A 15,332-nucleotide genomic window follows, 5' to 3' on the forward strand; every position below is an offset into this window, starting at 1 on the left:
TGGGCAAAACCAGAGAATGGCAGAGTGCCAAAGTGCTGTTTGCCTGTTCCTGCGTAGTCAGCAGTGCGCATCTGAAGTCATCCAGGAATGTTCAGGCAGAAAGGAATTAAACAGATTTCTGGAAAAAAAATCCCCATGTATACTATAAAAAGCGAAGACAGTATGCACATGTCCACTACTGGAGAATGATAATGGAGATGATGGCCCATTAATCTTCATCATGTAAGACCATCACTCCTGATAACTGGACACAGAAATTCTTGGTTTCCATCATTCTGACTGTCATCTTCTGTTTACAGAAAGACCTACCTCAGCCTCCCTTGGTGATAGCTTCCGTCAACTGCTCGGAGCTTCCCAAAGACAGCAACGTACCAGCCTCTCAACAGGACACGGAGCAAATGACCAATCCCACCCTCCACGTGAAGGAGCTGCGTGGCCCCACCTCGGCTGCTGAGGAGCTGGCTGATACCAACACAAAGACGGACCAGTCAGAAATTTCTATTGCACAGAGCGAGGAACCAGCTGGTCAGAATAAGGACAACCTTGAATGCAAAAGCCTAAATGCAGAGCAAAAACAGCTGGAATAAACAATGCGATAAGAACTCCTTATTTTCCCTCACAAACATATCCATGTAAAACCAGTATGTATTTAGGACTGGTTTAGTAGTGTTTGCATTCATTGAGGAACCTCTCTGGGAGTCTGATCATCAAATCCAACAACGAACGTTCTGCCTCCAGCTTCGGTACAGCTGTACACTTCAAATATCTTTCTGAAATATGGTGCTCTACAAGGGTTCTGATGTATGGATTTCAACGATCATTTTATTAGTGAATGCCTTTGACCGTTCCATTTTCGTTATACCGGGGTAGTATTAAGAGTCGTTATTTACAAGGTACTCTGTGCTTGTGTGGCTATTTTGCTGCTTCAGCATAGTGTAGGTGATCATGGAGGAAAAGCATTGGACAACTCTGCTACAATGCTTAGCTGAGAGAAACCTGATAGGTTTTTTTAGCACTTTCCCTATTGTCACCTTTTACTTTACTTTTCCCTACTTGTCAAAGCCATTGATACAAGGGAATGCCTGAGTATAAACTGATGTTCAGGAAATGCAGAGAATGGTTCAATTGCCAGCCTCTGAAAGGGTTTTACTACCGTGGTGCATTCAATGCATCTCTTAACTTTTTTTTGTCTGTGTTTTTACTTCCAGGTACCTGGGTTGGCTACTAGTCTAGTTTGAAAGGCAGGATGAATGGAGCTACAGGAAGCTTGCTAAGCACTCGTGTGAACTCCTAGGGCTGTCTGAAAACAGGCAGTGTTTGTCAGAGAACACTGTCTGGAAGCAAAAGCATGTACAGGATGTTTAATGTTTTAGAAACAAGATACAAGCAAAATAGGTAAGAAAATAGGCAGTGGCACTATACTAAGCTAATAGGCAGTATTTTCATTGGGAAAATGTTAAAGTAAAGCAGGGAAAATGTTAAAGCAGTATGAGTTCATATGTTTGGGGTTTCAAGCTTCTGCTTGTTACTCCTTTAAGGAATGTAATTGCAATTTCTAATTCTGAAGAACATAACCTGGTGTTTTCATTCCCAAGGGAGCACATGTGGTGCTGTAGTCAGTTGTGATTTGAAGCTACTTGCTGCTCAGTAACTAACGAACTGCCTCAGTCAGTTTTGTCGCTGTCCCCGGAGCAGCCGAAGCATGGCCTGCTAGGTAGGGTCTGGAAGGAGGCTGTGATCGAACCGATTACTTTGCGCCTCTTGCTACATGATGTTGTGAAGGACTAAGTTGGTGAATTTCACACTTGCTGGGGTGCTGCTGGTCTTACTTTATAGTCCTGAAATTGTGCATTTTCCTGCATATGATGGAGTCTTTTATGCATTAACTTTTGTACACATAGAGGGATGATGTGATTTGCATATTATTTATATTCCATCTAAGAACATTTGGCTTTATGAAAGATGTCTGTTCTACACTTAAATTGCAATCCCAGAAAGCTTCAAACACTTCACGTTAACACTCAAGTAGAAAATTGAAGTGTTCTAGGATCATAGAATATGATTCCAAATTGCATGGAAGGAATACTCTTCAGAGGATTTGAGAGCCTGAAATGGGATTTGCAAATTATCGTCATAGTGGCACGATCCGAGGCAATCGGAGTCTCCAGTTGGCATGTGGAGCTGGAGTCTGAAGGGCTCGCTTTTAACACCTGTCGGTTAAATTTCAGCTATTGGCTTTTTGCCTAGGTCTTTCCAAAGTTTGCCCTGTGCTTTTTGGATGATAACTTCTGGTTTTGTCTGTCCCACGTTGGGTGGATGGAATTCTTTCTCTAGAGTGTGAAAGGCTTTCTGTAAAACCACGCTGTGGCTTCAGAGTTTTACCAGCTTCATAGAGCCTCAAGCCCTGTCTGATAAGTTGATTTAATGGCGAGTTTCTTGAAAGGCTTCCTGAGTCCAAAGGCCTGCACTACATATAATTTACAAATCGCCCTAAGGGAACATAGCAGTACTAAGGAGATCTGGGTTTCGGTCTCCTCTGGAATGGACTATGTTACTTTTGCCAGCAGTATTCTGAACCAATTATGACTAATAAAAAGCAACAGAGACATTTCACTGAAAACTTCAGCCAGCTGGATTATGCCTTAATTTAAGCCATTGTAGAAGTATGTATATTAAATTAAGAAAACAATCTTGTGTTTAAATAATGAACTTGACAAATAGCAAGAAAAAAGTTTGGAGACTGACTCAAAGTTCTATGTTCTTTTTGCCTCGATTGTCTTTCAGTCATAATGTTATTTGGAATAGCTTTTTATATACTTAAAAGCCAGTAGTTTTCTGATGATGAAGCATTAAGTTTTATCATTTACTTGAAAGTGTATTTTAACATTTGTTCTCGTATGTTGTGGGTTAGGAAACAGTTTATTTCTCAAATTGTTTATAACTCAATTAAAATGGAAGAATTCATAACGCTTACTTGTAGGCATTTAGCAGGTGCTTTGTTCACATTATGTTCTAGATAGGTCTGCTTGGAGCATGTGCTTCACCTTGTGTTTCTGGGGGGGTTTCCATCTATTTTGAAGTGTGTGGGGGGGGTTAATTTTATTTTTTCTTCAAACTACAAAGATCAATGCAGAAAAATCCAATAGCTACTCAGTGCAATATCTCACAGAACCACAGGATGGTAGGGGCTGGAAGGGGCCTCTGGAGGGCATCTCGTCCAACCCCCCTGCTGAAGCAGGGTCACCCAGAGCAGGTGATCTCCAGTTAAAGTATGTAAACTGGCAAGGAGTTGCATGCTTTGACTATTCCAGTACTGTACAAACCCTGGTGCACCAGTTTGGCAGCGACTGTTCGGACTCTGATCCTGGGCACTTCAATCCCTTCCAGCAAAAACCAAGGCTGTGCTTTTTTGTGTTTCGAAACCTCCCCGACCAGCTTAATGTAAAACTTAATGTTGTGTAGCAAAATGTGAAGATATGTTCAGTGTAGCTGACTCTGATTTTATTTGATGATTGCAGCTATATATCCCACACAAACTTGAGTTCAGGTGCTGGAAGTAATGAAAATGATGTTGATGTTGAAAGTAATGTTGATGTGCGTCTTGTTTACATCTTTCACATACTAAGCCTTTAGGTAACTATCTAAAAGTTCAATAATAAGGATTCTGTTTCTGAAAAAATGTGCATGTCTTCAGGGGAAGCACTTGGTTTAGTAGTAAAAAAATAATCCACCTGAAAAAACTCACAACCACCAACCCACTAAAAAACACATTACAAAAAAAAAAAAAAAAAAAAAAAAACCAAAAAACCACCAAATCAGCCAAACAAATTTAAAAACCCCAAACGAAAAACAGCCCGAAAACCTCTCTGGATCACAGCAGTGAGGATCAGGTTCTTTCCTGGGTCTGAAATTACTAAGTATCAGTGCATTGGACCAAGTGTTTGGTAATGCAGCTGAAGGTAGAATGCAGCCTGAAAGACTACTAAGGGTGACTAGTGAGGGAGAAGTATCCCAAGCCCTCTTTTGGGAATTTTTTTCTTGTCACAAATTAAGAGCATTTTAAATGAAATACATTTTAAAAAAATGTATTCAAAAAATATATGCTGTTTTTACCAGTGGCAGGAGAAAAGAACATGTCCACATATGTAAGAATTATACTTGTGAAATTATTTAATGTTTTCTCTAAATTTGGGTAAATGCCAGAAGGCAGAAAATGTGCAGCACAGCGTATTTTCCAATAGATTTATTAATGTGTCTAATACAGCGCTTCATTTAGAAAACTGTTAATTTCACTTTTTCCTCCTTCTTGTGTATTAACCATACCAAATTTCTTGACCTTTTTACATGATGTCTTGATCTCGGCTAACCAGTCAGGCTGCTCCTTTCCTGCAGGAGCCCTCCATACGCCTTGTGTTAGGAATGCCTTGCAAGTCTCTTACAGCATTTTTCAGACACGCACATTTCTGTGTTTCAGATTTGGTGTTTGCATCCATGATGAGTTTCTCAGCCTGAGAACCTGTCGTGACTATCGTGGTAGTGCCTGTAGGCTTCTCAGTGTGCTGGGCGATAGCACTGACTGTGGAGCCAGAAAGAAGCTAGCTGCTAAACTGTGCTGAAATAGTATGATCTGGAGCTTGAAGAACGTGGCTGCATTCATTGCTGAATTAATACGCCGTTTGGGAGGTGCCGTGTGTTTACTTGCAGCTCTTACTTTATTGTCTGGTGTCCGATGGGCAACAGGATGCTTAGAGAACTTAAAGGTAGTTTTCTACTTAACCACAGACTTGTGTTCTCCTGTAGGTTCTGGCTTTGAGAGCTCTTTCAGAACGCAGTACTTGGGTCTGCATATATGCTCAGTGTCTGCAGGATATCTCACCCCACAGTTGTTAGATCTTTTCCTGGTCAGCCAATTAAAAAAAAAAAAAAAAAAAAAGAGCCTATATTGGGTGTTTGGTAGCAACGTTGCCTTGAAGTAAATGCTTACATGCAGCTATCTTAGTGCAAGATCCTGCAGCTTTGTTCTTGCCTGTCTGCTCAGTAGCCCCACGGTTGAGTAGCGCGTGTGTTTCTGGTTTCTTGCACTACACTGGCTGTTGAGGTTGTAAAGCCCTGTCGTACTTCTTTTTAATGGCACCTTTGTTGATTATCAATTAACAAAACAGAGTATTGCATATAAGCTTTCATCGTTTGGCCTGTTGCTTGTAGTACATTTGTGAGTAAGTAAGCTAACCAAGCAGTAATGTGCAGCTAGTGCCTGTTCACACTTGATGCGCATCACATCGACACAGGAAGTGTTTGAAATATCGACACACCAGCAGATCCAAATATTTGTCCGCAGCCTGCAGAGGTGGTGCCTTTTTCCATGACAGATATAATCTCTGAGGCTTTAAAATAAAATCTGTGTAAGGGCTGCATCCTCAGGAAAATGAGGACATTATTATTACAGAGTCCAGAAGAGAGCAGGAACTATGATCAGAGGTCTGGAAAACAGAAAGATGAATCTTTAGGTGTTTTATCTAGAGTGGTTTCTCAGCTGGCCAGCGGGACATGAAGCACGGAGTCACACTGACAAGCTCTTTGGCTTTTCAGTTGAGGCTCCATGCCAGTGCTGCTAGGCAGGGTGGAGAGGGAAAGGGAAAGAAAAAAGTGAAGGTGGCTGAGAAGGCATGAGATGGTGAAAAAGAAGGCAGTGGAAGAGTTTACTCCAGAGAGGTCCAAACTACTACTCCAAAGAGAAGACCTAAGGGCATGTATGATAAATATCCCAAAATCTGAAATGCTACTGCAAATTGGAAAAACAAACAAACTTTTTTGTTTTTTTTCAAGTAGGGATGGTGTTAGAATTAATAAACTTAAATTACAGCAAGGGTATTGTGGGGCTGGCGATAGAAAAATCTGTAAGAATGGCAACCATCTTAACTGGTTAGCCATGGGAAGCAGGTGACACCTCAGTGGGGTAGGGCTGTTTCCAGGGCATGCTGTTGCTGAGCTCATCTTGTCCTGAGAGTGAAGGAATTGAACCCCGTAGACAAGAGCTGTGGCATGGCACTTGCGTTAGGGGCCAGCGAAGAAGCCTCGGCGCACTTCAGTCCAGGAGCAGTCTGAGGGTCGGGCTTTCCATCGTTCAGTGCCATCACAGCGCGAACTTCGTCACGTAGCAGTTGGTTGATACCTTAGGAGTGCTCTAACGGAGTTTTGCAGGCGTTGTGACTGATGATTCACATCTTGTATCACAAAGACTCTTGGTTTTGTTTTGCTAATTTAAAGATGATAAATCCTCTGGAAAGAAACCACATCAAAGCACGTGTCAAAATAGATGCAGACAGATACAGAGTAGGTATCTCTACTGAGATAAGAATTTTTTTTTAAATGTGTGTTTAATGCGTTGAATTGCATTGAATGTTTCTGGCACTCTGGAATGTTTTTGGAACAGGACAGGCTTGTGTGCTACCAGAAGCACTGGCACAAGAGAATTGTCTCTTCACTGATCCTCTGTATCTTCTGCATTTCTCAATTGTGTGCTCTTCTGTGAGCGTTTCACCTTTGCCTTTTCCTGTTTTACAGGTAAATATTCAAATTCTGTGGAGTAAAGATGAGGTTTTGCTGTCTGTTGATTCGTGATAGATGATAAATAATGTGTTTCAATTATTTTTTTCTTGAATTGGGAACTGGTATATTGTGCAGAGTGATCTGTAATTTCAGGAACTAGTGGAGGACTTAACTTTGTGTGATGCAGTGACTCCGTTTTGGTGCTGTTTCCCCAGCAGCTGTTGGGAATATTGCAGCTCTTGGTCCTGTTGTTGATCTGCTGGTAGCCGAGGGTTACAAGTGCGTATGCTCCTTGGGATCATTTGGAGCCATCTTCCTTAGGTGAAGGCGGCATTACAGTTTACCAAGTTTCTCACAGTGTTTTCCTGCACATTAGCATGCGAGGTGGAAAACTTCATCCAGGTGTTTATCTCCGAGAAAGCTTTGAGATGAGCTGTAGGCTAGAAATTGTTGGTTGAGGAGTGCTTACTGCTGACACACGTGCTGCGTGTTGTGAACTTTCTCTGGGTGTTTAATGTCAGCGTTGGTTAGCTGAAGATATGCAGAGACGTGGTCTCAAAGTAAACAAGCTCATCATAGCTCCTAAAAAAAAAATAGTGATTTGAGCTGGTAGGGTGCCCTGCAGTAGCAGGTAAGCAACACCTGATAGCCAAGTGCTGAACCTTCTCCTTAAGCCAGAAGTTTCTAAAGGACAGAAATAACTCTGTCCATCGTAAAGGTATAGCTGTAGTCAGGAAAATGCTGTAAACCCATGGCTGACCTGCCAGCCTCCATTGTGGGTCCAAGCTTGGAGTGGCTGGGGTGGTAGGGAGCTGCCGATGCTGGGGAGGAGCACAATCGCTGACGTGCGTTTTCCTCAGCAAGAAACCAGTAGGTTGGGTTTTTTATTTACTCTGCTCGGACTGAAGTTGTGCCAATTCACGTTGAACAAAAACTGCAGAACTGTGGCTCGGGTTTAGTTTGATGAAAAAATCCGCAGGGGTGCAGTTCAGTGTGGTTTGGGTCAGAATCCATTTTTTTCGTAGTTGACGGGGAGACTTCAAAACAAAAAAGAGCGTGTCACGGATGTTACCGCAGACGCTAACGTGGCAGCAAGTTGGGGCCGGGGTGGGGGGTGGGTAGCCTTTTTTTTTTAATTGCCAGTTAATGGCAATGGTCTGCGTGCACGGGCGTGAACATCTGCTGCCTGTTTGTCTTCGACTCGTGCTTTGTCACTTGTCCTCTCCAGCAACATTTTTAGCCATATTCCTTCAGTTCCTCCATCCAGCCCAGTGCTGGAGGACCTGGGGCTCGAGTAACATCCTAGCAACGCCCAAGTCCTGTTTGAACGATGCTAGTGTTGCTTTACTAAAGCTGAACTAATGGTGCTTTGTACGTGGCTCCGGTGGGAGGCTGGAGGTGCAAATGTAGAGCAGCATAAAGAGGATTTGTGAGCTGAGAGTAAGACACCTCTTTGCTTAATGCTGGTTTCGTGGATGCTTGGTCGTAGCTGCTTTTAGTGAGAAAGCTTGTTCTTGGGAGGTAATATTGTAAGTAGAACAGTTTTAAATGTCTGATGCCTTTGTGGAAGGGCTTTGTAATAATGTTCAAATAATAGCATGTAGGCTAGTATTGCGAAGAGTGCAAACTCTAAAGGTTGTTAATTTTAGCGCTTGCAAATGCATACATGTAACTGCCTACGTACGCATGAGGAATAAATTTTTTAAGCTCGTTTCATAAGGTGCTGAAGGAAGGATTTTCTTGTGATCCAAAACCTATGATATATTTTTGCTATCTAAAGATCTTCTATGCAGTTTGGCCCCTTAAGTTAACAAAAAAACCCCCCCACACACACACACAACAAAAAAACCCGAAAAAACCCACCCACCCTCAAAAAAACCCAACTGAGAGTTGTCTAGTGTAAGAAAACTGTTGTGGAAACTCAGTTCAAATATTTAAATATTTTTCCTGCACGGGGGCAGCTCTTGCCAAACGAACTGAAGCTGTGGAAGCGAAGTGCAGGTGGTATGGGAAGAATGAGGGAGTTGGTTCTCTGTAAGGATGGTGTCAGTCATCAACAGCTGTGTCAGGGGCACTGAGAAAATTCATATCCTTCTCTGATGCCCTGATTTTTGTCTTGCACGTCGTTTACCTTGTTAGCTGGTCAGTTAGTCACAAAAGCTGTGTGTTTTAGTTTTTTAGTTCGTTGGGTTGCTGAATGGCCGAGCCGCTCGTGCAAAGAGAGGAACTCTTTCCACACAGACTGTCGAAGCTGTGGTGTTTGCCAGGTGAGGACTTGCAGAACTGGTGCATGGTATCTGCAAGGCTAGATGAATCAGTGATTTTGTGACTTTTATCTGTGAGAGAAGTATCTTATATCTATGGTACAACGAAGATGAATTTTTTAGTTGTTGCTGTTTGCAAGTAATAACAAAGAGCTGAACACGTCACCTTACGAATACCGTCCTGTGCTGACAATAGGATAGAGCCATTGCGAAGACCAAGAAAAAAAGCAATGTCATTTCCAGGTAGGAAAAGGTGTTTTTGGTAAACATTTTTCCAACCTGTGGTCTTACCGCAGTACGTGCATCAGATGTTCAGTTCGGCCTGGGTGGGTTCTTTCCACCCTCTGTCTGTACAGCTCGTCATGGTTTTGATATCAGCCCTCCCTCTGACTGAATTGCAGCCTTGTACCCAGTTGCACAGCATAGCATCATATATATATTTTTATATATGTAAATACATTGTAATACATGGTATTTCCAGTGCGAATGTAGGTTTGCTTCTTCCTTTTGTGATGTAACATGGGAAGAATCCTATTTCAAAATCAACAGTGGAGGGAACAGAATCTTAGGACGAGAGATGAGAAATATCCCAAGGGTTTCCGCAGAGTGACTTTTCCATGGAGCAATGCAGCCTGTTTCAGGCACACATAGATGTGGTGGAAGAAGGCAAACTCGAAAGTGACTGGTCAGCTGAAGTTGCAGTGGTTTGGTTTTTTCTGTTTTGCTTTTAAAAAACACTGGAATTTACTTTCCTTTAGCCTGCGTTAGTTTAAAACTGTAAAAATTTTCTAAAACTGTAAAATAAAGATACTTAATTTTTGAACTGAATTTTGCTGTTTTGTATCACCTTTATATTTGAAATCCGGTTGTTTACTTCTTTTTATTATTTGCACCAGAATGTGGTAAAATGTCTGTTGTGATTTAAAAGATCACTGCACGGATTCTGTCTTGAGCTGGATTCCACGCAAAATCCTGGACACTTGCCTGTGGCTTTTTCAGGTTTGCGGTTAACGTGCAAGGCGCGATCCCAGGAACAGGGTTTCACATCCCCGAGCAGCCCACGCCAGCCGTCTCTTCCCTGCTTTCATAACCCCAGCGTGGTCGCTGTGCCGGTACGGTCAGGCTGGATCTCTTGCATGTTGGAGCGCTGTTGCTTGGGAAGGAGGGTGGTTACTAACAGGCCCTCTTTTAGAAAAATAGTGAATTTCTGCTGAATTACAAAGTGAATCACGATGTATCTGAGGATGGTACAAACTGGAAGCAGGTGCATTTCCACTCTGGTTTTGTGCCCGTGGTATCAGTATGTCCTGCATTTCACTTTTAGAGATGCAGTACAGCCGGGAAGACAAAAATTGAGAAATACCTTGTTACCTGGCTTAAAAAAAAAAAAGTTGCAGCAAGACAGCCTTTCTGTTCCGGCTGTTGCTGGGGAATCAAGAGACAGTTACTTCCATTCAGACAGAGGGTTCAAAACCAGACAGACTGGTTTTGTGTTAAATAAAGGATAGTGAAGATACTGTCTGGCCACAGAGCTCATCCTAAGGTATTCTAAACCCCCTCCTGTATTAGCTGAGACAGGAACTGGTATTCTAGATTTAAACGTACACCTGTACACTGTAACAAAATTAGCGCAATGAACAAGTTGCGTGCCGTTTATATTCCTGTGTCTGTTGCATAGACATGGCAGACCAGTTGGGTGTTTTGAAAAAAAAGAAACCCAAACCAAAATGACTGGTCTGGGCACAGAGTAATGCTCTAAAAGGGAATTAAATCATTCAGACCAGAGGATGTCTCCGGGGCGAGACCCTGAACTGCTGCTCTGCTGAGTTCTTGCAGTGGAGCTGGCCCTTGGCCCTACCAGCAGTAGGGCCTGTGTGGTCTATCACTGTTGATTATCTTAATTACAGTCAAAGCACCTCCCAGCCACCTTACATATTCACTGAAGGTCTGTCCTACGTGACCATTTCTGCATCTGCAGGAACAGTTTGTGTTGACTGTTTTCGAGCATCTTATCTCTGTACAACTTGCTGAGCTGTGCAGCAGGAGCCCTGGGGGGAGACTGAAGGGAAGGCTGGATTCTCCCCCTCCCCGGGGCAAGGGCTCATTCAAGCCCAGGAATTGGGTTGTCTTCAGGGCATGCTGAAATTCCCACCTGGCCAGGTTCTGCAGTGGCTCTTGAATACTTTCTTGTGAAGATGCTCAGTCAATCCAGTACTTTGTTGTGCAGACCCTCGGTCAATCACCCGGTTTCAGGTCAGTTCGCTGTCTCGGATCGTTCATTGTCTCGCCTATGCAGCCCACCAAGCGGGGAGTTCCTCGCCTGGATGACTTGGCTGCGCTGGCTGCAGGGACAACGTTGATCCCCAGCTACAACAACTAAAAGATCCACTTGAATTTTATACTCACAGCTCGCTTGTAACAAGTTCATATCTCTTGCCACGTATCCCAAATGATTTTAATTTTTTTTCCTGTTTTGGAACGGAATGAAGATCGGGTAACATACACCGCAAAGAAGAGGGAGCTTTTCACTCACCGTAGTGAGCCGCAGCAGCCCAGACTTCCAGCACTCACAGGCCCAGTGCTGTTGTGTAGTAGAATTTGAAGAAAGTTACTTGAAGAGAATAATACTGATGATGAGTGAAAATACAAAGCTCTGAACTTCTTTAGCCTTTAAGCATAACATTAGGTAGGAATCTGTGGTATCTTTCTTTTTTTTGTGGGAACTGTATTCAGGCAAGTACAGTATTTTGAATTTTGATCTCTCTTTTATGTTGTTGTTTAAATACAGTTCTCGTATTCGTGGTTTGTCAGTCTCCACATCTCTTCAGTATCGCCTCCAAGACAGATCTGGCTCTCTACATCACCCCTGCATACTACTTTCAGTAGAACAGTTCCTTGGGAAGAGGTGCAGTTTTGGGAAGAGGTGTGCTGTGGGTCACCAGTGGGAGAACAGTGGGTCTCCCTAGGAATCACCCTGGTTCCCCACAGGTGCTCCTGAGCAAGTCCAATCGACCCCTGGCTCTAGCCCAGGGAAATCCTCCAGTCTTACTGGGTACTTTTAAAACACTGCTTTTTTTCACTTCTGCCTCGCTGGTGAACAGCAGTGGAGCAGAAGCAGTAATCTACTGTTATATCCTATTTTTGGGTTGATGTCTCAGATCAGGACAGCTGTCATTAATTCTTGCCTAAGAGGTTTCCATAAAAAGTCTAGCTGCTTTAGGGGAAAAAAAGTTACGAGGGCAAATGGCCTTCCATTGTTCCTTCCCAGGCATCCATCAAAATGTTCTTATGGTCTTTATCCTTGTCATGGTCAAATATCTACACGTCCTCTGCTAGTGCATGGCCAGATATTCCAGCCGTTCAAATGTTCCTTGTTTTCCTCTGCGTGGAGCAGGGGAAATCCTCTTTTCCCAGGAGGATAAAAGGAAACACCGCCCGAGCAGCAAGCCTTGGCCTGGTGCCTCTTCCTGGAGCTGTTCTCCAGCCCCTTGCTGGGCAGCAGAAGACAGGCAGAGGGTCTGGACGCTCTGCGTGGGCTTAGTCCATACTAGAGGCAGAATTTTTCAGTCTTGTTGAACTTCGGGAGGTTTCTTTTGCCGTGCCTACTGCACGCTGTTGCCTTAGTACTCACCCGTTAGCCATGGGCAATAGCTCTTTGAAACTGGCAAAAAGATCCACAGTGCCTACTGCAGCGATTATGGTGACACTCCAATTTCAAGTGAGAAGTTGGTTTAGAGACCTCCAGAAGTCCATATCAAGAGCATCTTTATTTTGTGCCTTACCTAGGATGGAGGTTAGCAAAGGGATGCAACGCTGTGGCTGTTACAAAGCAGTGTTTTGGCTCCCATACAGTGAAAACTATTCCATCAAAGTTCAAATAACTGTCATTAACAAGGAGTTAACAAGTCAGTATTTCTGTAATATTTCTGTGGAAAAAAATAGTGGGAAACACCTAGCGGGGAACAAGCCATATAACCATCAGTTTTCTATATTTATAAAAATCACTAGTGCAGAATTGGATTTTAGGGGAAAAAAAAGTTTTTCTTCTCCAATTTCCTTGTAAAGTTACGTATGAGTATTATGTCTTCTTTTATTCCTACACCCTTTTATATTTGGATTGGTTTATCTCTCTGAAATCAAGGTTTAAAATGGAGTTAAATCAACAACTACTTCTGTTGTTCCCTTCAGGTCTGAGAAAGGTCTCTTCTCAGTGCAGACAAAGAAAATGAAAAAAGGAAATCTGCACTGAAAATGTGGCTTGGGGATGGTGCTGCAGAGCGTGTGACGCCCAACCTTGATGTATCAAGATGGAGTTCTGGTGATAAAATAACACTTAATTTCTGATTAGGTGCTATAAGCTGTTATTTTCCGTCCCCACTCTGTTTCTTAGCTGTTGGCTCTCAGGAACAGAACCAGCAGACACAACCATTCAGCCTCCCCGTCATTTTTTCCATGCCCTCAGTAAACAGGCGGTCCCAGCACGCAGCCTGAATCCAACGGTCTTTGAAATCCTCTGGTGTAAAGCCCTCCTTCCTGTGTGTTTTACACCTAGAAATTTTCTTGGCCATTGAAATAGTTGTGTATCCTGTGCAAAGTGTTTTCCAGCACTGCAACACTTAACGTGGCACGCCAGCTACATACAGCTAAAGGCGTTTCAGAGAATCACAAAACCATAGACTCATAGAACGGTTTGGGTTGGAAGGGACCTTAAAGATCAACCAGTTCCAGCCCCCCTGCCCTGAGCAGGGCCCCCTTCCACCAGCCCAGGGTGCTCCCAGCCCCGTCCAACCTGGCCTTGAGCACTGCCAGGGAGGGGGCAGCCACAGCTCCTCTGGGCAGCCTGGGCCAGGGCCTCACCACCCTCACCGGAAAGAATTCCTTCCTTCCATCTCATCTACACCTCCCCTCTTCCAGTCTAAAGCCCTCACCCCTTGTCCTGTCCTCCCAGGCCCTTGCACAAAGCCCCTCCCCAGCTCTCTCGCAGCCCCTCCAGGCACTGGAAGGCTCAAACCCTTCTGGTGCATCACAATGTTTTCCTGATTGTTCTGTTGAATTTAGAGCATTCTATTGCTTTGTGCAGTGCTTATTTTATCTGTACTCTGTAATACCACGTGCAGCAAACCTGCAATGCGCAGAGTGGCCCCGGCTGCCCCTGCTGAGTCTGGGGGGTTTGGTTGCCCATGATCACATTCATGGTCACTCTCTTCTTGCTTAATTTCTGCGTGTTTGCTCCCAGCCCCATCAGTGGGAGTGCAGGGACTGCTGCCTCTGCTCCTCGTCACTAATCTATTCTACCAGTAACGCACCCACTAGATTCTGCTGGTTTCTTCTCTTATTGCAGCCATATCTCACCTCCTCCCTTTATTGCTTTTAGGGTTTGGTCAAGCAGTTTTGTCTTCTCCAAACCCACAAAGATATCTGCAGGTTCTGCTTCATCTCCTGAACTTTTAGGAGGATGTCAGTCTTCTCAGCTCTTCCACAGGGGTGTAGGTATGGCACACGCAGTCTGTAAGGACAGGAGCTGCTTGTGGCATTCACCGGCTCACAGATAAATGTGTTTCTGTTCAGAGATTGTGGCATTTTCCTGGTTCATTGAGCCTGCAGGAGGAATTTTAACCAGCCAGGTCTTCATTACTGGTGCTCAGGAGGAAACCTAAAACAGGTTTCAGTGGTTGCTGCCCAGTCTGGAGAGATCCATGGGACAGCAGAAGTTAGGAATGAAAGAATATGCTCTTATCGAAACCAACTTCAGAGAAGTCTCTATGATAATTCATGATTTAAAAATCTTATGTTCTTTCCTTGCTTTGCTCTTTAAACACACCAAATGCTGAAAGTTTGCTGTTGATGCTGAAGCTGCTTAGGATCAGAAGTGGCAGTTAGGTGAGAGCTGACTGTGTCAAGCAGCAGGCAAAAATCCAGATTAAAGCAAAACCAGTTTTTCTTCTGTTTCTTGTCTTTTGAAGATGGCAGAAGGGTCATCTGTGGGCTCAAGCGTCAGCTTCAGCACAAGGAACCCCATCCAGTTTCGGCCCCTGCCGCTGGCGCGTGTGACGCCAGCTGATCCCTGCCTGTCGCTGCGCAGCGGTCAGGACCCTCGCAGAGGGGCTGTTATGGTGGTAAGGAGAGCAGGGACTGTAAGGGCTGTGGGCGTCTGACGGAGGAAACGAGTAAGTTTTTTGTAAAAGTGCTCCTCTTTGCTGTTTTCTGTGTGCATGGGACAGTGCTTGCTATCGATGACCCCCACAGGGTTACAGCGTGGGGCTGGCAGATCCCGGTGAGTGGGTGAATTCAGTGCTGCTGACAGGAACCAGCAGCACCCCAGGCAGCAATCGGGGGTCTGTCCCACCAGTGAAACGCTGCCGAAGAGACTGGGAGCTGTGCGGAGACCTGCAGCCACCGCGCTGCGGCTGGGGAGCAGCAAGGGCTGGGGCAGCTCCGTCGTGTTTCCAGCGCTGGAAGGGGGGGAGTACAGATTCACAGAATCATTAAGGTCGGAAAAGACCTCCAAGATCATCCAGT

The 15,332-nt window shown here is 44.2% G+C and overlaps 1 protein-coding gene across 2 annotated transcripts in view; it reads left to right on the forward strand.

Annotated features, from left to right (window-relative positions):
• SPPL2B (signal peptide peptidase like 2B) overlaps nucleotides 1–9,641 on the forward strand; it is a 34,291-nt gene extending 24,650 nt beyond the window's left edge. Inside the window, exon 15 of one of the 2 annotated variants that reach the window (XM_075443964.1) lies at nucleotides 300–9,641. In XM_075443964.1, the coding sequence (XP_075300079.1) occupies nucleotides 300–587 (288 nt within the window). In that variant the 3' untranslated portion in view covers nucleotides 588–9,641. The remainder of the gene's footprint in view (nucleotides 1–299) is intronic. The other variant, XM_075443965.1, reaches the window with a different exon arrangement.
• Nucleotides 9,642–15,332: the final 5,691 nt, after the last annotated feature.

The sequence above is a fragment of the Opisthocomus hoazin genome, chromosome 27 (assembly GCF_030867145.1).
Source record: "Opisthocomus hoazin isolate bOpiHoa1 chromosome 27, bOpiHoa1.hap1, whole genome shotgun sequence".
Lineage (NCBI taxonomy): Eukaryota > Metazoa > Chordata > Aves > Opisthocomiformes > Opisthocomidae > Opisthocomus > Opisthocomus hoazin.